Raw genomic sequence first — 25,960 nt, 5'->3', positions numbered from 1 at the left:
TGGTGCGGACCATTACTCCTTTAATGTAACTTTCATGAAGATTTATCAAATCAGCTTCCTCACATTTCATACGTTCTTTTAGTTCTTCATTATTTGGATCTTGCTGTAATAATCGTCTAAAAAAATCAATGTTTTTTGTCTTTTTTTCTATATTCTGTTTTCTTTCATTTTTATCATATTTGGAAATTGTGATTACTTTTTGTTTAATATGATATTTAAAAAATTCCCATGTTTTTGTAACATCAGATATGTCATTTTCCTCTAAAAATGTTGTTATTGTTGTTCTTATGTCGTCTTTTATACGTTCATTCATAAGCAGTGAGTTATTTAATTTCCAAAATCCAGGCCCTCTCCTTGGAACCAATCTATTTATTTTGATACTGATTGCCGAATGATCGCTCCGATAACCATATTTCATATCACATTCATCAATAAAGTCTCTCAATGAGCTGGATATTAGAAAAAAATCTATTCTGCTTTGAGAAAAATTAGACTGCCATGTGTATTGAATCTTACACGGATTCATGTCTCGCGATATATCAATTAGATCGTAATCACGTTTTAAAGTTTCGATGCAATCAAATGATTTAGGGTGATATTGTTTTGAGGTTGGATTTCTATCTAAATGTGGGTTTTGAACTAGATTCCAATCACCTCCAATAATCAAAGGTTCAAATGCATAATCTCTTATCATTTCATGTAAAGTAATAAAAATATTGTTATTATCATTATTTGGACCGTATATATTCACAACTGAAAAAGTAGTTTTACCATATGTAATATTCAAAAGAAGGATCCGTCCTGCGTCATCTTTTTGTATTGAACAAACTTTAAAATCAGCATTTGGTTTAAATAGAGCACAGACACCTGCACTGGACGATTTTCCATGTGAAAAATAACATTTGGATCCCCACTCACTTGACCAATATCTTTCAACTTCGGCGGTACTATGAGTTTCTTGTAAAATAAAGATATCATATTGTGTATTTCTTAACCAATCAAACATACATCTTCTTTTTACTTTGTCTCTGAGACCTCTATCATTCAAAGAATATAGCTTTATATCAAGACTTGTCTCTTCCATCATCATAATATATAAGTCTCATTGTATCTTCAATTGTACACATTGTATATTTTAGAACTTGATGAAGCAGTATATTAAGCATGTATAGGTATAAAAAGAAATAAAACCTAAAATAAGATATTAACATATGTACATTACTCAAAAATATCAAGAAAAAAAATTTGAAAAGAGGATTCGGCAAATCCTTCCTGATTGATCTGTCCATCATCAAAACGGAGTGTAAAAGGAGCATTCTTTGTAACGCATAGTATAGGCCTAATATTACCACGCTTACCATGAGAATGTAAACAGTGAAAAAAGAGGATTCTCTTTTTGCATTATTATTTTTGTTTAACTTCAAATAAAGATTATTTGTAAACAAAAAGAAAAAAATTAGTTTACGTCCGCCGGATCATATCTTTTTTGCTTAAAATTTATAATAACATTTATGAAGTAAACTTAATGCTGTCAGATTTGTCTCCAAGGTCTCAATATTTTGTTAATTTAGCCAGTTAGAATACTTCATCATCTTTGGCGTTCTTGAGATCTGAGAGTCGGATTGTTTTGAGTGGTCCGGGTGCATCTTTAGGTCCTTCTTTGTATTTTATTACTCTCGGGACCGAGTTGGGGATGAACGCGAACTTATTTCCATTCCGTAGTTCTTTGACCTTTGCCATCAGTCGTTGGTGATCCTTCCTCGTGTCTGGATGAATATCGTCGCTTATTCCGATTCTTGCGCCATGAATACGAACATCTTTAAGCGCTGGGCTCTTCTTCAAGATTGCCTCGCGATCAGTGAAGCGTAGTAGTTTAACATGAATGGGCCTTGGGCGAGGATTGCGCTGGTCGCTTGACTGAGGACGGGATATGCGTGGTGTACGGTGGGCGCGTTCTACTTCGACATTTTCCATATGCAAATGAGATGCAAAAAAATGACGGGCGTATTTTGCACAGTCCTGTGACGTGGAATTCTCCTCACCCTCTGGTATGCCATGAAGGATTACATTGTTTTGTTTACTTCTATTCACCAAATCAACAACGCTTTTTCTCAGCTCATTTACATAGCCGTAATCTGCTTTAATTGTGTTGATTCTATCAATTTCTATCTTAATTTCTTCAACTTCAGACTCTAGAAATCCGGTACCGTTCTCTAAATCAGAAACCCTTGTATCTAAGGATTGCAGCTTCAATTCAATATTAGTGATTTTGTCATTTATCATATCGACTTTCTTGCTCACATTTTCAAGCACAGAGACTTTGTTTAGAATATCATGTAGCATCGATTCAATGTTATCTGAACGTACCTCTGAACGAGTCTCAGCTTTTCCTTGTATGTTGGGAGGGGCTTCGTCAAGAGATATGTCTATTTCAGTGTTATCCTCCGAATTAGCCGATCTAAGCCGCTTAAATCCAAACATGGTGTAATCCAACAGTGGTAGTAGAATTCAAAGTCCAAAAATGGTAATTTAGACCAATTTAAAACAATATTTATTGCAGCTCCTTACACTATACGTCCTACGCTTCCATTTATCAGGGCGCCCTCACTTTATCATTTTATTATTAATTTATCAATGTGCTGTTTTCCAAGTTACCACAAATTTTGTTTTGTGGTCTGGAATGGCATAAAATTAATTTTTTATGACACCCATATTCCTGATTTCCCGATTAGAATGACACCTTTTTCCATTTTCCTCTCACCGGTAAGAAATGTTTTCATTGAATTAATTTCGACTCTTTAAAATTCATTTTCTAAGTTTTGTTTAAAAGGAAGCACGAATTTGGAAATCATGTAATCCCCAACTACTGAATAATTTGGTAAACCAATTTGATAATTTTTTGGGGTCAAAATTGACCCATTAAACAGCCATAAAAAACCGTGATAGGATACTGTCACTACCATAAATGATGGTCTTTGTTCTACCCTGTATGCATAGCCCTTGATAAGCATGATAAGGGTGTGCCAACCAGAATTAAAACTTTCCAGCTTAATGTATCGGTATCACCCCATGCCCAACTGATCGGACTACATTTATGCCACTGTAGTATTTCGATGTTAAATAACAAGAAGTTATGACAATTAAAATTTTCTAAACAGTAATTACTATATCTAAATCCGCAGTGGTCATATGACCGTTAGCTAATCTATGACGTTACAATTTTGTATTCTACTTTATTAGGCATATTTGCACGATTTGTGAAATATAGATCTCTTCGTCCTGCATGAGGAATCAGAAATAATGCATCTCTTCATTGAATCATCGAAGTATTCATTTAATTTTATAGCTTGTAAATTAAATTTTGAATATTTTGAAAACACATTAAAAAATTTAGCACATGAATGACAAAGTAACAACGATCCATTTGTTTGCCCAATTCAGTTAAACAGAAGCTCTTGTTCCTTATACATGAACCTGTCTCAGTGTCATCTTTATCAGGAAATTCAATTGAAAAGTGCCTTGAATGAATGAAAACAAATTACCCACTTGTGCATTAGACAAACTATCATTCCGTTTTTCGTGATTATATACCTCGAAATGGAAAGGCCCTGTATGTCTGAACTGCATGGTCGTTCTATGATCAATATCATGTTATCGAAGTTAAAATTAATCCCCTGAGAGGTAAATCTTCACAATTACCCACCCCCAAACATCGATCATATTTTGATTTCTTTATGTATTCGGACTAGTGCTACGCAAACACTGTCACGTTGACCGGTGTAAATAGAGGATTCCATGACATCGGCTCCGGCGACAAGTGCTCCGTTGTACATTCCACACTAATAAAATTACCAACTTCAACCCTGGATTTTAGGCTCTACCTTATTCTAAACCTATAACATATAACCCTATTGCAACCACATAATCCTAACCCTACATATATCTTCGAAGAAATAAAGCCGGAACAATTGTCGCCGGAGCAACTGTCGTGTCACCGCATGAAGGGAAAATACCAGTCATTTTAATCTGTTTTAATTTACGGTGTTAGTTAAACACGTATCCATGTGCGTTTAGTTCAATACAATTCATTACGGCACATTTGATTGCTACTTTAACCCTCCTTGGTGTTTTCTTGAAAGTATAGGGTATGATTAGGGTGTGGTATGTAAGGTACACCAAATTGGTGTCAGTTTTAACACCCGATCAGTTCTTACAGTGTGCATATTTCAAGTGGTGTCCAGCAAAACGTACTGCAGGATGGTCTCTGTTGTAGAATGTTTCCCATCTATTCTTTTGTAACGAAATTGTTTGTTGTATAAAAACCATGGCAGGGCTCCGTTGTCAACGCGATGTTTATGACAGTGTTATTATAATTTTTAACAAGTGCAGCAGTGCTTGTCATTTTATTCATGTTTCTTTCTCCCTGTGTGGTATACTCATTTATTTTAGCTTCGTACATGAGATGGTAGCTGCAGAGTGCAGTAATCATGTACTTTATTCGGTAATGTACCAAATGTAAGTTACCGGTCTCTGAGCGTCATGTTGATCACGAAGTGAAACGCTACCTGGAATTGATGAGGTTTCTGGTTTTAAGACAGTTCATTGGTACTATTTGTCTGCGATGCCACCATTCTATGATTTAAATATGAGGAAACACTGTAATTCCTTTGTTGGTAGATAACTTAGGTAAGCTGACGTCATAATATTGCCGTGACAGATTTATAACAAGGAGGCGCAATACCTAGCTCAGTCGGTAGAGCAGGGGTTTCTGATCCAGAGGACCCGGGTTCGATCCAAACTTGGTGCGCTAGTTCCCGTTGGTAAGACATTTATTCTCATTACAAGGTCCTTAAAAAGGACCTTAAGCCATCCGTCCTCTTGTGGCTTACAATGTATACTTTCTCAGCATTCAGGTGAGAGATCACAAACACCAAAATCAACAACACGGAATTTATTAAAATGCAAATATCCAAAAGTTGCTATTGAAATCAAAGTTTGTATTTGATTTCAATTTGTGTTCTGCAAAGTAGGGCAGGGCATTAAGCTGCAATCAAAACATCCTTTTCCATAAACGAGGGGTGTTTGATGAGGATTCCCTAGTAAGGCTGATATATTTTGCTATTACCTTGCCTTGCCACTGAACTTCTATGCTTTACATTTTTAGTAAAGACTGTAATAGTTTTGCTGCCAATTAACTTGGGTAAGCTGACGGCATTCACTATATTGCGCTGACGTTATATCACAGAAATTAACAAAATGCAAATCTCTAAAAAGTTGTCTGATCAGTTTTCATACATTTCAATTTTAGTTTTGTAAAATGTGGCAGGCCATTAAGCTGATATTAAATTTCCTTTAAAAAGGACAGAAGATGATGATGATATAGGGGATGGGTGACATATTTTTTAAACTGTTTATGAAAACCCATTTCCGCATTAGATAAAGACAGATATAATTTCGTTTTTCTCTAAATATACATGTATCTCTTAACTCCATGGTCGTTCTATATTCAATATCATGTTATCGAAATTCAAATCAATTCAAGGGGGGGGGGGGGGAACTCCCTCAATTACCCACCTCTGAAATATCGAACATATATTGATTTTCAATCTATTCGGACGAGTGCTACGCAAAAACTGTAATGTTGACCGGTGTACATAGAGGGTTCAATGACATCTGCTACGGCGACAGTTACTCCACTGTAAATTCCATACTAATGGAATGATCAATTTCAACCCTGGATTTAACGCTATGTACCATATTCTCAACCTAAACCTAAATCTAACATAACACCCAATTGCAACCGCATAACCCTTACCCTATATCATCGAAGAAATAAGCCCGCAACAATTGTCGCCGGAGCAATTGTCGTGTCACCACATGTCACCACATAAAGTAAAACACCAGTCATTTTACTCCAGTGTTAAACGGTGTTAGTCAAACACGTATTCATGGACGCTTAGTTGAACACATAGAGGGTGTCATTACAGCAACTTTGGTTGTTACTTTGACACTCGTTGGTATTATTGTTACGTTCTAAGTATAAGGTATAACTTTCCGCCCTTTCACACGGTACCAAAATCGCAATTTGAATGATGATTCCAGAGATAAATAAGTCTAATGACGATTTTTAACAAGTGTGAAACCAAACTAGAATCACGACTGCTAATCACAATCACGTACGAATTCAAATTCTACTCCGGAGGTAAATTCCAGTAGAGTTTCACTGAAATTACGGTACGAATTTTACGTGTGAAAGGGTTGACCTTCAAAACGTCTTTTAAGGGGCGGAGCATACATGACCTTTCAAGAACTTGGTTTCTTTTTTGCTAAAGATGAATTGCAATCATCATTACAAGGACGGTTCAACATTCTCGTGTGAAAATGCCCTTAGACACCTAGCTTAGGGTATAGGACCTTCTTTATGGACACCTACCTGGTGTCAGTCGTAACATATCATTTTTTACAGTGTGTATATTTTGACTGGTGTCCAACACAACGCACTGCAGTACGGTCTCAGTTATAAAATGTTTCGCACTCATTCACTGTAACAAACAAATATTTACCTTGGAGCTGAGCTTATTGGATAAATACCTGGCCAGGGTCCCTATGCCAGTGCGATGTTGTATGATATTTTCATTTTCCCCTTTTTTTCAATAAGTGCAGCAGTGCTTGTCATTTCTTTTCATATTTCCTTCTCACTGAGTGCAATAGTAATATATTATGACCTCTTACACGGGGTGGTGACTGCGGAGTGCACTTATCATGTTCTTTCTATTACCCAGTAATGCACCAAAACTTAGCGGTCGCTACTTTACCGAGCGCCATTTTGATCGCGAAGTATAACATTAAATGGAATTGATGAGGTTTCTGTCTGGTAAGACGCCGTTGCAGTGCAATTTCTTGGCATTGCCACTGTTCTGCTATGGTTACATTTCCGAGTGAAGACTGACATAGTTTTGCTGCCAATCAACTAGGGTAAGAGGACAACATTTACTATACATTGCGCTGACTTTTAACATATTTATATAACACGGAAATCAATAAAATGCATATGTCCCAAAGTTGCCTATTCAAATTAAACTGTCAGTTTTCATATATTTCAGTTTTGCAGAGTGGAGCAGGCCATTAAGCTGGAATTTAAACATTGCTTTCCTTTAGAAAGCAAAGAAGATCACGGTGATATAGGTGTCCATAATTGAGGGATGTTTGACATAATTTAAAAGACTCAATGTTTTATGAAAACTGTGTATGATTTAATTATTCAATCTTGAAGATATGTATAGCAGAGGCGTCGATCCTGGGGGGGGGGGCGATCGCCCCACCAATGAAAATATGGGGGGGCAAACATATCGTTTTGCCCCCCCCCCCCCAATGATTTCACATGTGCAAAAATAAAATAAGATTGTAATGTTAAACCTAAATCAGCAAGCGAGATTGAAATACACAACTCGTTCTTTATTTAAAATCATGCTAAAAATGTCCGCTTTTCAGATTGAAATATTAAAAATTTTAGCTCGCGCTTCGCGCTCGCATCATTTCTGTAGCGAAAATCCAGAGTTTTCATGATTAAATAAGTGAATAGAATGTCCCGTTTTCAGTTCTAAACCTCGAAAAAACTCCCGCCTTGGGTTGCAATAATCTTTTGTTGGATATATATCTTATTCTTTATTAAAAACGTCCATTAAGCTTCTTTTTTTCAGATCGAAATATCAAAATTTTCAGCTCGGGCTTCGCGCTCGCATCTATTTTTTTTTAATCATTGGTACCAAAAATGATTGGAATGACAAGCTTTCAGGTCAGAATATAAAGAAATTTCAGCTCGCTCCGGGCACTCGCATTATCTGTGTAGTGAGATATGTATCCACATCATGAGTTACTACAAACAATCCTAAACAGGTACCTTTTTCATGTTTTAAGTTTAATATAGCCAAAAAATCAGCTCGCGCTTAATTTGTTGGTGAGATATGTGTCTCTTTCTCATGAGTCATATATATATGTATATATATATATATATATGCAGCAATGGAGATACACACCTGAAAGTCGACCGTGAGTCAACCGACTTGAAGTCATTGACTCAGGGTAATGTTCAGAACTTAGAAAAAAAATTGAGCTCGGAGAGTGTTCTGCGGAGCGAGGGCTGATTTTGTGAAATAGTGTAGTCTTATTCCAGGAACGAATAAATGATTAAGAAAGAGAGTGTACTGCGGGCGGCAACGGAGTGCTATATCACGATTGCAGTTTCTTTCAGTTGCTTTTTCTAACATGTTGTCTGTTTTCTTGATAACTGTTCAACTGGTTTGAGTTATTGCTTGGTTATTCATCTCTATTTGCGTTTCCTATATTAATTATAATGCCTTAATAACAAAATAATGAGTCTAGATTTGTCATTGTAATGTTCCACGCAGAGCGATTAATGTGGGGTTGGGGTCGCTTATTAGAACAGCCACTATACGTACGTGCATAGACCTACTGCGTACTCTGCGGAGCGAGAGCCGATTTTGAGTAATTGTGTAGTCTTATTTCAGGAATAAATAAATAAGTAAAATAATAATTATAACAATGCTCTAAAATTGTTTGGTTTTGTTTTTGTTGTTCAAACTGTGGTGTGATATTACGGTTCGACGCTTATTTTCCAAGATTCGTCAATTTTGACATCCAATAAAGTGTACTGACAGTGGCGTAGGCCTACTTCGATAGGGTTTGTGTCTTTGTGGGGCGCGCTGCTGTTCCCCCACCCCCCGCCCATCCCCCATATTTTCTTCAAAAGGTTTTTGTGTATGTGTGTGTGTGTGTGTGTGTGCCAACCACTGGGCGTACTCCCCCTGTTCGGCGGCCAAAAAAAGAAAAGAAAAGAAAATTAACTCAATCGTATAAAGTATAGATATCAAAGTAGACAACCAATAGACAAAATAAATATCAAAATAGACAAATTCGAATTAGACGATGAAGGTCCTTTTATATTTTTGTAAAGGGTGTATATTTGTCTCCCAAATGTAATTATGTAATCTTTATTATCCAACAAGAGATAGAATACGGAAACAAATAGAATTCTTGGAAAAAGAAGTCACATCTTTACTCTTGTAATTATTCTGTAATTTTAGGAACGGATTTCAATATAATTCTAAATGAGTCTTTTGATTACATGGGACCTAAAACTCACTCACAGACTAGGTTTTCAAGTAGCTTGGACCTGTTCATTAAGAAATGTGATTTGTCAGATATATGGAGGAAAAGAAACCCAAGCAGGAAACAATACACTTTTAGGCAAAAGAGCCCACCAGTACAAACACACTTAGATTATAGGTTTGAATCTCATCATCAAACAAAAACAAAATGGCATGAGGTAGTATGATACATGTCAGGCTAAATTGAATGTCCCTAGACGTAATGTACTTAAATGAAAACTCATTTAGTTAGCCATAACTTCAAATTAAGTTAATACTACCCAAATAAACCTCAAGTCATCTTACAAAACCATGTCATCACTCTCAGTCGATTATAAGTCGATTATAAGAGGTTGATTTATTGTCAGTTTTATGCAAAACATAATATGAACTGCCTCCCCCACCAAAAAAAAATACCTAGACAGGATATGGAATATGGTAATGTTTACTAGACATGAAAATCCATCAAGGGAGCCTTAACAACTTCAAGTAAAGTAAGTACTACAAGGTACTAAAAAAAAATACATACACAAATGTATACATTAAGAAATGGACAGGATATTGGAATAAAGTAATGTTATCTAGTCCTGGAAATCCTCAAAGTGAGCCATAATAACTTCAGGTAAGGTAAATACCACCTTTATTGACCTCAGGAAAGCAACATAAAACATATCATTATTTTGATTCGATCTTAATAAGGTATATAGTCACACGGCGGAGGTTGTTTTATTTTCAGCTTCCTGCTTAAGTAAGATACCAACTGCTCTACCCCCCAAAAAAATTATATTTAATATGGACAGGATATTGGAATAAGGTAATCTTATCTAGTCCTGAAAATCCACAAAGTGAGCCATAATAACTTGAGATAAGATGAGCACCACCATTATTGACCTCAAGTCAGCAAACTAAAACATATCATCACTTTGATTCGATTTTAATGAGGGATATCTTACTTTAGATATTTTATATATTTTAGGTCAGTTTCACGCTAAAGTAAGATACCAACTGCTCCACCCCCTAAAAAAATAAAAAGAAAAAAAAACACTATTATATTAAGATATGGACAGGACATGGGAATAACGTAATGTTATCTATTCCTGAAAATCCACAAAGAGAGTCATAACAACTTGAGGTAAGATGAATACCACCATTATTGACCTCAAGTCAGCTAAGTAAAACATATCACTTTGAGTCGATTATATTAAGGGATATAAGGTAATGTAATCTATTCCTGAAAATCCACAAAGAGAGTCATAACAACACACAGTCCCATTCGCACGAAATCGCGTGGGCATTGCTGAGTTAAGTCTCGATGCTGCAAAACTACTGGCGAGGAATGTGCGTCTCTAAATATCAACCCCCCAAATAAAAAAAAAATAAATAAATAAATGAATAAATGGGAAAAAATAGTATGAGTAGGTATGATACGTGGATGTCGGACATGCCGGGATAAATTAAATGTCTCTAGACAATGTACACACATGAAAACCATAAAGTGACCCAAAACTTCAAGTAAAGTTAATACTACCCACAAAACCCTCAAGTCATCTAAGAAAAAAACATGTCATCACTTTTAGTCAGTTACATGAAGGAATATAATCACACGACTGAGGTTGTTTTATTAACAGTTTTATGCAAAATCATGATATCAATTCCCCCCCGCTGGAAAAAAAGTCATAGACAGGGTATGGGATGTGGTAATATTATCTAAACATGAAAATCCATCAGGTTAGCATTAAAAGCATGAAAATAAGTACATATCATTTTAACACACGTGTTTACAATACAAACAGAACAAACACCCCCCCACACACACACACAAACTCAATGATGGCACACACACAGATGTATACACAAACACATACCCACATAGACACACATACATACACGCAGACAGACAGACACACAGGCACATGCACACACACAAACTTTAAGTTTACGTTTTGGAGAAAATATGGGGTAACTGCAGCCCTGGAAACCCTGCTAATCTAGGCCTCAGTACACTTAATTGGATGTAATCCAAATTGAATTGAATGAACAAATATTTTGGTGATTAATCTTGGAACCATATTATTCAACAATAAAAAAAAATCAAAATTTTACTATTTTTTTCTTAATTATTTATTTGTTCCTGGAATAAGACTACACTATTTCACAAAATCAGCTCTCGCTCCGCAGAACACACAGCAGGTCTATAAATGTACGTAGTGGCTGTTCTAATAAGCGAATACACTCCCCAACTGTGTTTCCCATCGTGAAAGCACTCCATTGCCGCCCGTAGTACACTCTCCGAGCTCAAAATTTTTTCTAAGTTCTGAACATGACCCTGAGTCAATGACTTCAAGTCGGTTGACTCAGGGTCGACTTTCAGGTGTGTATCTCCATTGCTGCATATATATATTTAGGTCTATGTGTGTGGGGGGGGGGGTTTTTGTTTGTGTGATCAAGCGCCTTTGGAACGTTGAGTCATAATTTTGCCCCTCCCCCCAATCTGAAAAATGGATCGACGCCCCTGATGTATAGTACAAGTGTTGGCTAATGCTACGGTCACATTTCCCCTACGGCGATTCGAAAACTGCCATTTAATTCATTTTCATTCAAACCACTAATGGTACAAAACATGTTGAAATGTTTTTTTTTTCGCCTCGCCGTACGGCCGCCGTATAGCAAATTTGACTGAGGTATTAGCCTTAAATTGTTGTGCTCACTCTAAACGTAAGGACAGGGAACACCCCAACACCACATAAATCCAAAATATTTAGATAGAAGTACAGTTCATAGATCACTTTTTAATTATGTTACAACTCTGCCTAGGGACACCGTAAAAACTCTTCCTCTTTGAAGTTGAAGACGTGTTCTTGTAGATAACCACATATTCTTGGTGAGAAATTAGAACCTCGTATATATTTTTTTTCAAGGAAATCATTAAAGCTCACAAACTTCTGTTTTAGAGTTCTAAAAATATAGGCCTTAGTGGTATACTTCTTTTTATATACATTTATATATTTTTCAAATAAATTGAACATCTATGGTAACTGTATTAAGTGATAATAGTTAATTAATATATTGCTGCTGTATTATGATACACTTTGTTATAGACTTTAAAAACGCTGAGTAAAGCTTTACTTAATATTGGGTAGAAAGAGAAGAAGCATGTTTGATGGGTATTTCTTTTTATTTTACCCCATATTGTGCTATTTTAACGCAACATTAGGTAAAATTTACTAAATATATATTTACGCAACCAACAAGCATGTTTCCATTTTACCAAATACTGGGTAAACCATTTTTTAGAGTGTAATTATTTAATGTTATCATCGTATATATTACGTATAAAAAAATGTTCATGTCAAGTGAAAAAATCTAATTACTGAATTCAAATTCACATTCGTACAGTCATGTACATGAATATAATATAATGTTTCATCGACAACAATTTCCGAGCCCTTTCAACAGACATCAAAAAGATGTCCAGGATGTAAAATTAAGGGAATTAAAACAAAAATCATACACTACACTTCTATTTCCATTTTTTATGCAGAACTCCAATTGCAAAGCAGAGATGGCCGACGATCGAACAGAGGATCCTACGTTGCTAGATAAGGTATAAAGATATTAATATTACTGCAATATCGTGTATCAACCCCCTTGGTTCAAACAAATAACATTTTGAGTTTAGGATACAAAGCGTCAAAATAATATCATTAAAAAACATATCAGTAATCGAATTTGGGGGTTATAGATTTAGCTTGTGTTCAGACTGATATTTTTACTGTCCCCCCAGGTGGAGGATCACAGTATAGCGCTTCGATAAGTCATTACAGATTTTCTTTAGCCCTTCCTTGCTGCGTAAGATATATAACGCATATCTTAATTTCTTATATTATTTTAATTCACTTTCAGTTGGAAGGGGTAACGATATTCGACAAGCCATCGAGTGAAGTGATAGGTCCATCAAAGGTATGTGTGTAAATACAATTTCAACCATGTATTCTTTGCCATCAAGAAAAAAAATAGATGTGGGTAGGACGAATCCCTAAGAGTAAAAATTCCAATTTATGCTAATGCAGGTGTATCTTTATAGGCAAATAGCGCATGATTATGAACCAAAAATTAGATCTATTTAGTCATTATGTTATACATACTATTCATTTGTATCTGTAGTCTGTTATGGCAACAATCATTTATCATGTATCGTGCTTGGATGAAAAGATTACATGATAAGATGGTTTTCGTAAATACCAATTTGGTTTCATCATGGCCATAGCAACTAGAGATTTTGAAATTTTTAATCAACACAAGATGTTCTGCATATACATTTGACAATTATAAGAGAGATAGGAGACAACCATGCATAATTATGTTTAGACTGATACATAGGTCACGTATAGACACCGAATCAATTACATAGGAACTATAGTAGGGTTCCATCCAACGGTAACTAACATGACAACTTACAGTATACATTATCCAATAAAAATCGAGCATCACATTGAAGTTATTGGATGGAAGTAATAATTTTTTTAGTGCTTCATTCACATCAATAATATGCAAGACATTTTATTTTCAGGTTAAACAGCCGATGAGACTAAAGGCACCACAGAAAGAAATGTCTGGTTCATCCCAGGTTTGTTTGTTAAATATTTCATATAATTTTAATCATAGATATATTAAGTGTATATTCTTTGACATCAATATAGACCTATGATGATATGACATACACTTATACGAGTTGGGTTAGAACTTATACATGTGGTTGGATCACCAGCACCATACATGCAGGAGCTGTAAACCAGACTTTACATTTAAATAAGGAGAATATGATCACAGTATAAGTACAATATTATATTAATTGATAATGAAATACTAAATATAAAGAAACCATACATGTTATACCAGAAACAGAATGAAATCTTCGCAATGAGGTAAACAGTAGGGGAAGGCGGGGTAAGTTGAGCCACCACCCCAGGCCTATAATGAATGAGTCAGACATTGTGGTGGTGTCATGTATTGATGACCCATTACATAACCCTTTACCCAACCATATTGTTTTCGACTTTCAAACTAAAAGTACTTTTTAGAGGGAAAAATACAAATTTCAGCCAAAAAAGTAAAAAGGGATGTAAAATAGATTAGTTCTTATTACCCACACACGTCTTTTAATATAATAAAGAAATAAGAACAATATTGTTAGTCCTGGTATGGATCTTCATTCTTGTCATAGTCTTTTACATGATGGATGCATAAGAAATGTGTGAATGTGAAAATATCGCATCAAGTTCGGACTGGGGTACTTTGAGCCAGCCAACATGGGTTAATGTACAGTGCGTATCCAAAAAAAACGGGACAGATTTGAAAAGTCTATAAATTTTTTGTTTCAAATTATGATGTCTATATTTTGGTGTCAATAGGTGATATGAAGTCTTATCCTTCAAATGCCATTAAAATAATTTAGTTTCGTTCATGCTTGAGCGAACACGGAATGTTTTTGTCTGGGGTTAAAAAGGAGGCTTGCGCCAAAATGGCATAAAATGATAATATGACTGTTGGACTTCTTGCTAATCAGCAGACTTCCTCTTAACCTTTTCATTATCTTTGCCATAATTTTCGAATTATGCGGACAAAATTCATTTCCAAACATACTTATTTGCTTGAATTGTTCTGTTGTTCCTTTTTAATATGTTCTCTTTTATCTTTGAATATTCCTTCTTTAGGCAAGAACATTTTTTTTTAAACCGAAGTATGGGAGAGCGTGTTTTTTTTCAAATCCTTTGATTGTATGCTAGAAAAGTTATGGTTCCTTTGAACAGTGGCATACTGATGGGTGGGGGCTTGGGGTGCTCCCCCCGAAAAATAAATTTTGAAAAAATCATGACCAAGAAAAAAAGTGAAAAGGAAAATAACAGAAAACATAGAAAGCAAAATATGATATTATTTTCTGAAATTATGTCAAAATCACACAATTTTATATGTTGATAAAAAAGTGGAAATTTTTGCTTGATGGCTTCACAACATTTTAATACATTTTACCCCATCTGCCCTATCTTGCTCCATCAAAATTGACTCAATACACCATTGCCGTTGAAAGACATGAATCCTTTCCTGTTTGTCCTGTCAAGCACATAAACTTGGTGAAGGATTCCATAACCCCTTGAAAATAGGATTCATGTCTTTTATAGGAACCATAACATAATTTGTTTCAGTGAAACAAATTATGAAACAGTTTCACATAACAAAAGGATTTGAATAATTACAAATTCTCCCAGTTAATAATGCAAATCTTCTTACTTGGGTTGACAAAAAGTCGTCTTTTCTTACTTATGAAGGAAAATTCAAAGGTCAAAGAAGTTTAAATGAAAAACAAAATAATTCAGGTAAATTATCAAATTTGTAAATGAAATTTGACAGCATAATTCGAAAATTATGGCAAAGGCAATGAAAAGATTAAGAGGAAGTCTGCTGATTAGCCAAAAGTCTAATCATCAAATTTCCCATTTCTGCTATTTTAGCGCAAGCCTCTTTTTGAACCCCCAACAAAAACGTTCCATGTTCGCTCAAGCATGAACAATTTTTTTTTTTTAAATGGCATTTCAAAGATAATATCTCAGAGCATCTATTAACATCAAAATATAGATATACTAATTTATAGAGAATTAGCAAGTGAAAAGACTTGAAATAAGAAATTGACATGCTGGTTCTTCCCGTATACATTTTGTACATAGTTGCTGTGGCTCAACTTACCCCAAAAGGTGGAACAACTTACCGCACAGATGGGGCAAGTTGAGCCATTTGACATCAGTTTTTTTCAAAAGTGACAGTGACTTCAGTGTGGGGGTAGAAAGTTATACATGTATATAGGTGAAAATATTTCAGAAGAATTAAATTTTAAGGCAAGGTACTTATTTCTTCAAGATCATTAATCATATCAATTTTAACATGCTAAATGCAAAAAAAGTGTCACGACTTGCCCCACCTTCCCCTACTTTCTTTCAAATGCCATACTATGTAAATGTTGAATCCCCTGGCAATATATAAAATGTAATAATATTAATGAATCTATTTATAGGAAATTTGACACATGTAATCAACAATGTGTTATGATTTCATGTCTAAGATTCTAACAACATTCACACTGTTTTCTTTGTTTTATCCATAATCATGATGAATAAGATTCCTTCTTAACCAGTCTCATTTTCTTATGACTTTTATATGCCTTATATGCAATCATGGTTGCTGACTTAATTACTAATATTGTCAAACAGCAACGATTGCCATTCCATTTCCCCTACTTTGTCATTATTGGAATAAGCGATGCTTTGTTTTAGTAATCATACGTAATCACGTTGATTCTACTACTATGGTAAGAATGAAATGTTTTTTAATTAGAAATTGAACAAGTCGACGTGTATGAAAAATAAATCACGGTACTTCATGTGCTCATAATCAGTATATTCTCTGTGACACACCGTAAAACTATCTCCTCCGTTATCTAAGGTATAATGTTTATTCCTTGTTTGGTTTATTCTTACGTCATTCATCATTATCCCATAACACCATTACCTCTTCAACCACAATTGATCTATATAAATAACACCCATTACAATGTGTAACCACGGTGAAAATCCTAAAAATTACAATTCAAACTGATTTAAAGTGGAATGCTCATGTAACCAAAATTATAAAAAAAACAAAACAGAAAATCATATATGCTAAAAAGATTGAAAGCTTGCAGTCTACCAGAATGTGAGTTGTTAATAGGGTGTAAACAGTATGTAAGACCAGTCCGAGAGGTTTGTGTACCTCTTTTCGCTGCTTCTCTAACTTTGAAACAGATATACGTTATTGAAACTGTCCAGAAAAGGGCATGCAATAAAAAATTAGGAACCAAGTATGTTTCATATGACATGGCTCTAAATACCTTAAATTTGACATCACTTTAAAGTCGAAGAGAATAACTTACCACAGATTTCGCTATAAAATTAAAAATCAATAAATTGTACAAAAAATTGTTACCTCCACTGAAAAGAAACGCTTTTAATTTACGACATGTACATAAATATAAGATGAATCCATTTAACCCCCCCCCCCCACAAAAAAAAAAATAATAATAATCAGAACAGCGTTATTCCAAGTCTGACAAGGTTATTAAACAAATACCATGGTAAATAAGTCTGCATTTTGTGTGATAATTGTGCGATATTGTGTTATTTATCATTTTTTAAATACATTTAACTATTTCTAATTGCACATAAGTAATTCTAATTAGATATTTATTGTTAATCTTAATTACAAATTTATTTATATATTAGCATTGTGTAAACTTGTACAATTCAGTCTATGACTGTCAGTTATGTTTTTGTTAATAAACCTGAATTGAATATATTGATTTTCATTATTATGTACTTGATCAGGAATTCCAAATAATTTACACTTAGAACATATTTGCAATTTAATTTTCAGGTCAAAGAGCTCACAGAAGGAAACCTAAGAGGACAGTCACCTATACAATTCATATGTGTACGTTAAATATTAGTGATACCTAATTACATTTCTCTTTATTCAAACCATGAAAAAACAATTAACGCCTTCGGGGGTAAAAATATCTAAAGGATATTGGGTGAGTTATCAAATGATAAATGTGTAGATTTTATCATTGTTGACAGCGATTTTTATAAATCTCATATTTAACACACAAGACTATGAGGAAAGTAGTATGTGACCTGAACAGGGCACCGTGGGCATCAGAACACATTGCTGGAGCGCCCACTTCACCGACAAAACAAAATAATTACTATTTGCAAAATATCCATATAAAATCACGATGCATATCTGCATGAAAACATCACTACTGGGATCTGTCCATTCCCACAGGAGACCAGTAATTTGTCCCTGGTCGATTTTATGCGAACTTTATTAGTGGCCCAGGAAACCCAGTGAGCACTGTAAATGCAATATAACCAAGTTTGCCCGTAGTCTGAGTTTCAGCCCTTGTACCGCGAAAAATGCAGAAAGACATCATGTCACATTTTTTAAGCATATTGGGTGAGGTACCAAATGATAAAGGTTCGGATGGTTTCATTATTAACAGTTATTTTTTGTATTTTTTTTTCTCCAAATCTCGTTTTAACACGCAAGTCAATGGGGAAATAGTTGGTAGTTTGTACGTGGCCTGAACCGGACACCATCGGCATGAGGGCACAATACAATGCTAGAGCGCATATTTCATCGATGAAGCAAGAATACGAGGCAGCGGGTTTAATCTTTAACTGAATTATACCAAAGGGAATTATACCTTGACTTTTTAAGCTTGGCGCTCAGAATTTTAAGTTCAATGGTAGAACAGTTTTGTCAATTAGGTGGCTGCCAATATATAATCTAATGTCCTTATTAGGTTAAAATTAATTTCCGAAGTCAGATAACTTGGTGGTTGGGCTGCATGTCTGTGAGCTTTGCCCATCAAGGGCGTTCTGTGCAAGATTGCCTTTTGTGTTAGATAGAAACATGGAGGGAGGATTTTGTTCCTTGTTTAAGAATCCTGTAGGGCCTATGTTTCATAAAGTTTGGGTAGGATATTATTTAAAGAGTAAGATTTTGTGTGAGTGATTTAAACTTTATATTATCTATTTCAACAGCCAAGCGAGTTGAATGACGCCCTTTCCGACACACGGAGACTACATCTTTTTGATCGTTTTGGATGGTCTGTGTACAAGATTCGACACGGAAACATCGTTGGCTACCTAACGCTTAAAAATGAAATGAGTAATAGTGGATTACTATCGGACTGGACTCAAGGTAAAAAAAAAAGAAGTTCATATAAAGTATCATAATTATACAGCCCAACCATGTACGTTTTTTTATGAAAGTAATTCATTGTGCAAATCAATAATTCTATACGGAAAATAATTATGGATTTTGACGTTGTTCTCTAATGGCATTTATTATCTTGTGTACGGATCAGCACACAAGGTCATATGGTAATAAGTAAGCATTAGCTTCATTATGTAAATCCTCCCATGGGTTGCGATTTTCAGTAAAGCCCTGGAAATTGAATCCGGTGGAAAATGAAAATACCATTCCACTATTTAGTGGAACAGTCGACAGTGACATTGTATTTTGATCGTGCGGATCGAAAATAAAGTACAAACAACATATTAAGAGGTACTTTCAGGAGATATGAAATTTGGATCGTTTGTTGAATTATGTAACCCTTTGCAGCTGACTTAGCACATAAGAACAAAAAAAAATACACAACTTACGAACTCCTTAATGAAACATTCTGCTACCGGAAGAAAGTGAAAATTAGTTGTTGAGCAGAGCTTTTATATTCCATTGAAACATGTTTCAGTCTATATTATAGTACCCTGTTTACCCGTCTGTGTGATGATATCAATGCCAGAAACTAACGCATTAGCATATTTCTTAATTTCACTTAAATCATTTCGTCCTAGCTCAAATGAGATACTCCTGATGAGATAATCCTATTTCATGAATTTCTTTTCAGACAAGGTCTCTGTTATTGGATATGGAAGAGAATATAATCGGCGTATATCTTGGAATATCGATGACGATGGAGCTTGGATAGTATTTGAAGGTTCATTACCACTAATAGAAATTATCTCTGCACTGGCTCCATTGTGTCAAGAAGTAGAACATATTACCACTGTTATTCATACGCATGGATCACAACCTTTCATTCCTATGAGATCTGTCCTCACCGTTTGCCTTTGCTCAACTTTTGCACCACTCGATGACTCATTATGGACCGTCAGTAGGTGTTTTCCAAATGCTAGGAGTCTTGTACTAGATTGTACATCATTTTTTAAAATCACTTCCAGACACCACTCTGGCATCCCGCTGTCTTCACTGAGAAGATTGGAATTACATATCCTAGATTACCACGATACTCTTGACAACCTCTTTCTCCTGCTTTCTTCTTCCTGTCAAAGTCAAAACATTGAATCCCTCACCGTCACAAGCGATGATCCTCTCAAATGGGAGAAGTCAAGGAGAGCCATTACAGAATGTAAATTACCTAATCTGACTGATATCCATCTTGAATCTCGTTTGTCTCACGAGCACTATGCACTCCAAATGATATCAGACTTACTACGCTTAGGTCGTATGATGAGTCCTAGTTTGAAATTTGTCAAAGTAAAAAGTGTAAAGCTAGGAGATGTAGTTATGAAGAGTATTGAATGGTCCCGAACATCATCAGATTGTGTGGTGCAGATTCAAGATGTATCACTACTCGCAAAAAGGTTGGCTTTTGGATACGCATTGCGAAAGTCAGCGGCTGTACCCATAACCAAGTTAATCGATATTACAACCAGTGAATTTAAAGATGTTACTGTCCTTACACTTGTCAGTTGCAAGATTGATTTTGGGCAGTCTAAACGTAAGTCCCATCAAAGCCCGAAGGATCTTGGTACGTTGCGGGAAATAAGGTTCTTTAGTTCAGAATACCCACTTTCTGAATCTGATAGGAAAAAGCTTGTTGAGTTGTATCCTAATGTCAAAGTGACTGAAAAACAGGAGAGTCAGGAGTCATCTGAAGAATCTCAGGAGGGTTCAGGGATACCTTCCAAGTTGGACCAAGCCTCCTCTCAATCACTCAAGACATCTGCCATAGGTGGGTTGATATTGATTGTTCTTCATCATGATTACCAGATAAATAGTGATTTATTCAAATTTACCTTCATGGAAATCATTAATATTTACAAGGACTTATAATATGTATAGAAAAGAGTTGAATATTACAATAGGCATAATGGAGTTATTGGGAATTGACTTCTGCAGACATGGAATTTTTTGCAAGAATTTCCTCATGCAAATTACGCAAATTTATTGAGGTAGGCTAAATTTTCTCCCGTGCACAATCTGATATTTCCAAAAAAATACCATGATTCCGATGTTTCGTTAATATCTTCCCTTGTCTAAATAGATGAACCAATGTTGAAAGACAGGTAGATATAATGATCTTTTACGGGCACCTAACACATATCGGAAATAAATGAAATTCATAATCCAAATTTTAAAGAAAGTAATATTCCTTTAAACTACAATTTTTTGATATACAGATAAACTTTCTGAGGTAAAGGTTGAATTTCATGAAGACACAGGCTCACAGAACCCTGAAGGTGGAGAAGAAGAAACATCATGGCAAGAAAAAGAAGAGGAATTTGACGTCAACAAAGGAAGCCTGTCAAATGAATCAGGTTCTGTAGGAGTAGTAATTAGGAAATAATTTTCTTGTGGTACACAACAAGGATTTGTTTGGTATTGAAACATGTTTTCTAGTTTGCATGTCATTGAGGATTTCTGGACGTACATAATGTTTACAGCGCGAAAGATAAAGAGGGAAGATAATATATAATTGTGGATTTTCCTTGTTATAATAGCATGTTACTCCAATAGAGCGGTTTTTTTTTATTTGATTGTAATAAATACATTACACCAATGGGGAAATAGATTTTTCAAAAATTGCCAAAGTTGGAAAAAAAATCTTGTTCAAAGACTATATTCCTCTTATCATTTACAATGGATATTTCAAAATGTCCCCCAGTCGTGGCAGTGTTTAGCGACAATGATTTATTACAATTTTGAAGTAAAAGTTTTGCAACAAAGAAGTGCAATATAAATATTTTTAATAATTTTCAGTACCCGATGAAGGAGATGTCGAAACAACCAAGAAAGAGTGCTGCAAGAGAGTTGGAGCCGATGGTGGTAGACTGCGGCTAGAATCCTTTGGGATTGAACTTGAGATACCTCCTGGTGCAATCAAAAGCAAAGAGCCACAGGAAATCTGTCTACGTGTCCTGACCGATACTCCTAATCTTGGTGACTCCAAAGACGAGATGTCAATCTGCTTTGGTGTACAATGCTTAGCTCCTGATGACTTAATTCTGAGGTCACCGGTGACTTACACATTACCTCATTGCGCTGTTGCAGCACGGTACTCCAGTTTACAGGCAGTCCTATACTCAGGAGAGGGGGAATACTCGCCACGTAAGAACTTGAACGTGCAAGGCTTATTTTATTATTTTGTCTATCATGGAGGTTATAGGTGTCATCCAGATGTTAACTTCGTTATGTCTGTAACCCTCAGAAAAAATGACGATGATGACGAGATCTTGCATAATTCATTTCATTTGATTTTCATAAAAATCGCGATGTCTAATGATTAACTATCTACAAAATATTCAAAAGTTATGCAAATGAGAAGAAGATTCAAGGCCACGGCCTCATTCTTTGCCTTATCGAATGATTTTGTGTGTGTGCGCATGAGTGTTACTGTAAAACCATGTGCGAAGTTTCATTAAAGAAAACCTGTTGGCAGAAGTAACCAATATCGTTCATGAAACAAACCCTTACTTCACTTTTGTTAACATTTTGATTTACTCTCATAATGACATTGTGTACATTTGGAGTACAAGTTTAATAGTAAGTGAACCTTTATTCAATATGGTGGAACTTTTTTTTTCCAAAACTGTCTTTAGCAATGTCATTAGGCAGTAATGTTTATCAACCTATGGGCAGGATTCTGTCCAAACATGAAATCGATTTGCGTAGTTATGGATTAGTGAGCACGCATCAAGGAGGGATTGCATTTCTTATGGCACAGACCTACTTTGAGGGGTTATAAAGGAATAATGGGAACGGATTTAGTTTCAAATGTGACCTAATCTATGCTGTTTTTTATCATCCATCATTTTGTCAAACAACCAACAACCTTCGCCCAAATTTGTAGTTACACAACTTGAAAAAAGACTCTCGTGGCTTTCAAAAATGGTCACTTTTAATTCAAACTTTGATTTATCATGCATGACGCAACCCATCAATCTTTTTTTCCCCCACGAGCTACCTAATGAGTGTAAAAGAACCAGCCAAGAATGTATTATCTCTAAATTATTCTGTTCAAAAGTTACAACATTTTGATTTAGGGGGACTTTGTCTTTGTTCAGTATTTATCACACGACATTATGTGGAGGAGCTCCCTGTTTGTTACGTCACAAAATAATAACTTCAACATTATACATTGTTATTTATGTTGATCTTTGAAGAATTTTCATCAAACCCTAACCAACATTTTTGTTTTATTGTTATTAAAACGAATTCACTATCCCTTTAAATGATATCTTGTCATTGATTCTCTTTCGCAAATATCATGCCCTTCCATCAAAAATTCCATAACCATTTTATTATTTTTCAATATGTATTTGCAGATGCAGTTATCAAAGAACGGAAAGTACTGTCACAATCAGGAATCCCCAGCTGCAAAATCAAGAAGGACGTACTCGAACTCAAGATGGATCATTTTTCGTGGGCGAAGATTAAAATCATGATCAAGAACTTATTCTTTCGCGGAAAAAGGATGTGCTTCGTGCCGTTTAAAGAGAAGAACTTGCCCTTGACAAAGACACCTCTTATCTTACATGCCAACTTTTATGATGATGTGCAAGGGAACAAGGAGGTAAGCTTTATGGTTTCCATGTTTCAATGAAAATACTGTTTTGATGATCTATCCGGGCACGGTGGCTCAGTGGTTGAGTGTCCGCCTCGTAAACGCAGGTCGTGGGTTCGACCCTCGACCGAGTCATACCAAAGACATATAAAATGATATCTTCTAACTTCTTGCTCATCGCTCAACATATTATGTTATGCATATGGCCCGCCAATATAGCAGTTTCCTAACTGAAGTGACTTCCCAGGATAAATGAAATACAATGAATGAAGCACTACATCTTTTTAAACGGTCATGAAGTGTGATTTTCGCTTCCACTACGCACAACGTATTAAACAAAGAGTAAGGGTATTGGAAATGCCCGTCACATGTTATTAAACAGCTAAGAAGTTATTGTCGAGAATTGGTGAACAAGAACAGCAGTTTCGTCGTCCAGCTTCCGCGCTGACAAACGATTTCGAATGTATCGTTTGTCCAGATTTCAGGACTAAACTGCTATTTTGATTCACCAATTTTCGACAAAAACTTTTTGGTTGTATATTGTCATGAATGATATTTGACAATATGTTTCGTATGTTATTGAATACGTTGTGCGTTTCGGAAGCAGGTACTGTCTAATATGGATAACAAAGAGGAAAATCTTTGCATATTATATTATTTGATCTTTGTGTAGCAGTATGATTTTATATTTTGGTGACAGACGGTTAAGAGCGATCAAGAGGAACTAGGATACAAACCGGCTTATGATGAACAACATGTGTTTATTAAGAAGGCAGAAGTTGATCTTAAGGTGACATATTGTGTGGACGGCAACGAAGAACGAAGTGCGGTAAGGCCTATTTGTCTCGCCCACCGAGGCGAGACTTGGGGATCCAAATGTCGTCCGTCGTCCGTCCGTCACAAAAATCCCGACTTTTTACTGTGCAACGCAGACGGACTTTACGACTGTATATTGATTTTGGAAGAGATCTTTGGGCCCCTCGTAAAACACTGTCCTGCAATTAAAGTTGTGTGACATGATATTATTTTTTTTTCGTTTCGCATCTGGAACGGTAACATTCAATTTGCGTTTCGTGTGCAGAATTTTGCTTCTATGGCAATACAGCGATATATCCGACTTAGGACGAGTTTCCAGAGCCATATTTGGTTCCTCCCAAAGCTGGAGATGCCGCCCGGGGGGGGGGGGGGGCACTTCCACTGACGAGTGGATACCAGGCGCGATCACGCGTAAAAAGGGAAAGAGTGGGCACGTACGTTACGTATAGGCCTATGTAACATTATAAGGGGGTCAAAAACGATGTTTAAACTATTTTAAAAAATTATATAAACTCCTCAAAAAAATATTGAAAATCTGACTTTGATCGATAATCCATCCTCGAATTTATTAAATATCAATGTGTGATTAACATGTATTATTATATCATTTAATCTTCTTTAAAATGATACCCTAGATGATATGATTATGGCTCACATGGAGGTGCAGTGCCTTGAAATGTGGGGCAAGGTAAAAATTCAAAAGTTGCAAAATGACACAATATTGAAAGTCACTGCTCTTTTTCCGTGGTGAAGAGAGAGTTTCTCAGCGGTTTCTTTTGTTTTCATGCACCTTAACATCAACATTAACATGCAATTAAACACACCTTTACACAAGCAAACACATAAGAAACAAACAAACATGCATGGCAGAGGCGTACCTGGTATATTTCGTCAGGGGGGGGGCAAGTGACAAGAATGAGCAAGGTGGGGGGGGGGGGGGTAGTAGGCATGGACGTATATAGGCACAATTTTTAAAGGGTGGGGCTGATAATAATTGCACAAATATCAACTTCACAGTTTTTAATTTTCGAGCGAGCGAAACGAGCGAACATTTTTTAAAATTATTATTTAGCCTTTTTACATGATGTGAAACGTGCAGAAATTATACATTCGGTCATAAAATTACCAATACATGATAATAGTTGGGTACCTCGCAGTCCTCGTTGCCCTGCATTTTGCAGCCCACCCCCCATACACGTTTGGATGTGTAGGTCTGGCAGTGGCACTGATGGTGGGGAAGGTTGGATCTTGCTACTACTGATATTTGCTATCGGGCGATTGCACTTTATTGTCGAATTTAATTCTTTTTTTGTATATCATTACAGGAATGAAATGTTTTGGATCGTGATCGATATATTTCTAATCAAGTGCTAATTGTAATGTTTATGTAAACATACTTCTTTTATTTCTCTTTGAAGGTGTTTACATTATGTTCTTAATTATTAATACGATGGTTATCTTCCTTAATAAATCATGCGAGCGCAGAAGCGCGAGCTAAAAATTTTGATATTCCTAA

The 25,960-nt window shown here is 35.6% G+C and overlaps 1 protein-coding gene across 1 annotated transcript; it reads left to right on the top strand.

Moving 5' to 3' along the window:
• Nucleotides 1–6,788: 6,788 nt before the first annotated feature.
• On the top strand, nt 6,789–24,802 carry LOC135154945 (uncharacterized). The gene is made up of 11 exons (XM_064103190.1): nt 6,789–6,975; nt 12,709–12,771; nt 13,071–13,127; nt 13,738–13,794; nt 17,628–17,684; nt 18,800–18,959; nt 19,669–20,796; nt 21,245–21,382; nt 21,825–22,172; nt 23,390–23,637; nt 24,329–24,802. Exons 2-11 carry the CDS (start codon nt 12,730–12,732, stop codon nt 24,641–24,643), a joined length of 2,550 nt encoding a protein of 849 aa, XP_063959260.1. The 5' UTR covers nt 6,789–6,975; nt 12,709–12,729; the 3' UTR covers nt 24,644–24,802.
• The last annotated feature ends 1,158 nt before the right edge of the window (nt 24,803–25,960 follow it).

The sequence above is a fragment of the Lytechinus pictus genome, chromosome 8, assembly GCF_037042905.1.
Source record: "Lytechinus pictus isolate F3 Inbred chromosome 8, Lp3.0, whole genome shotgun sequence".
Classification (NCBI taxonomy): Eukaryota; Metazoa; Echinodermata; class Echinoidea; order Temnopleuroida; family Toxopneustidae; genus Lytechinus; species Lytechinus pictus.
Note: the sequence above shows the minus strand (reverse complement) of the source record. Positions and strands in the feature narration are given on the sequence as shown.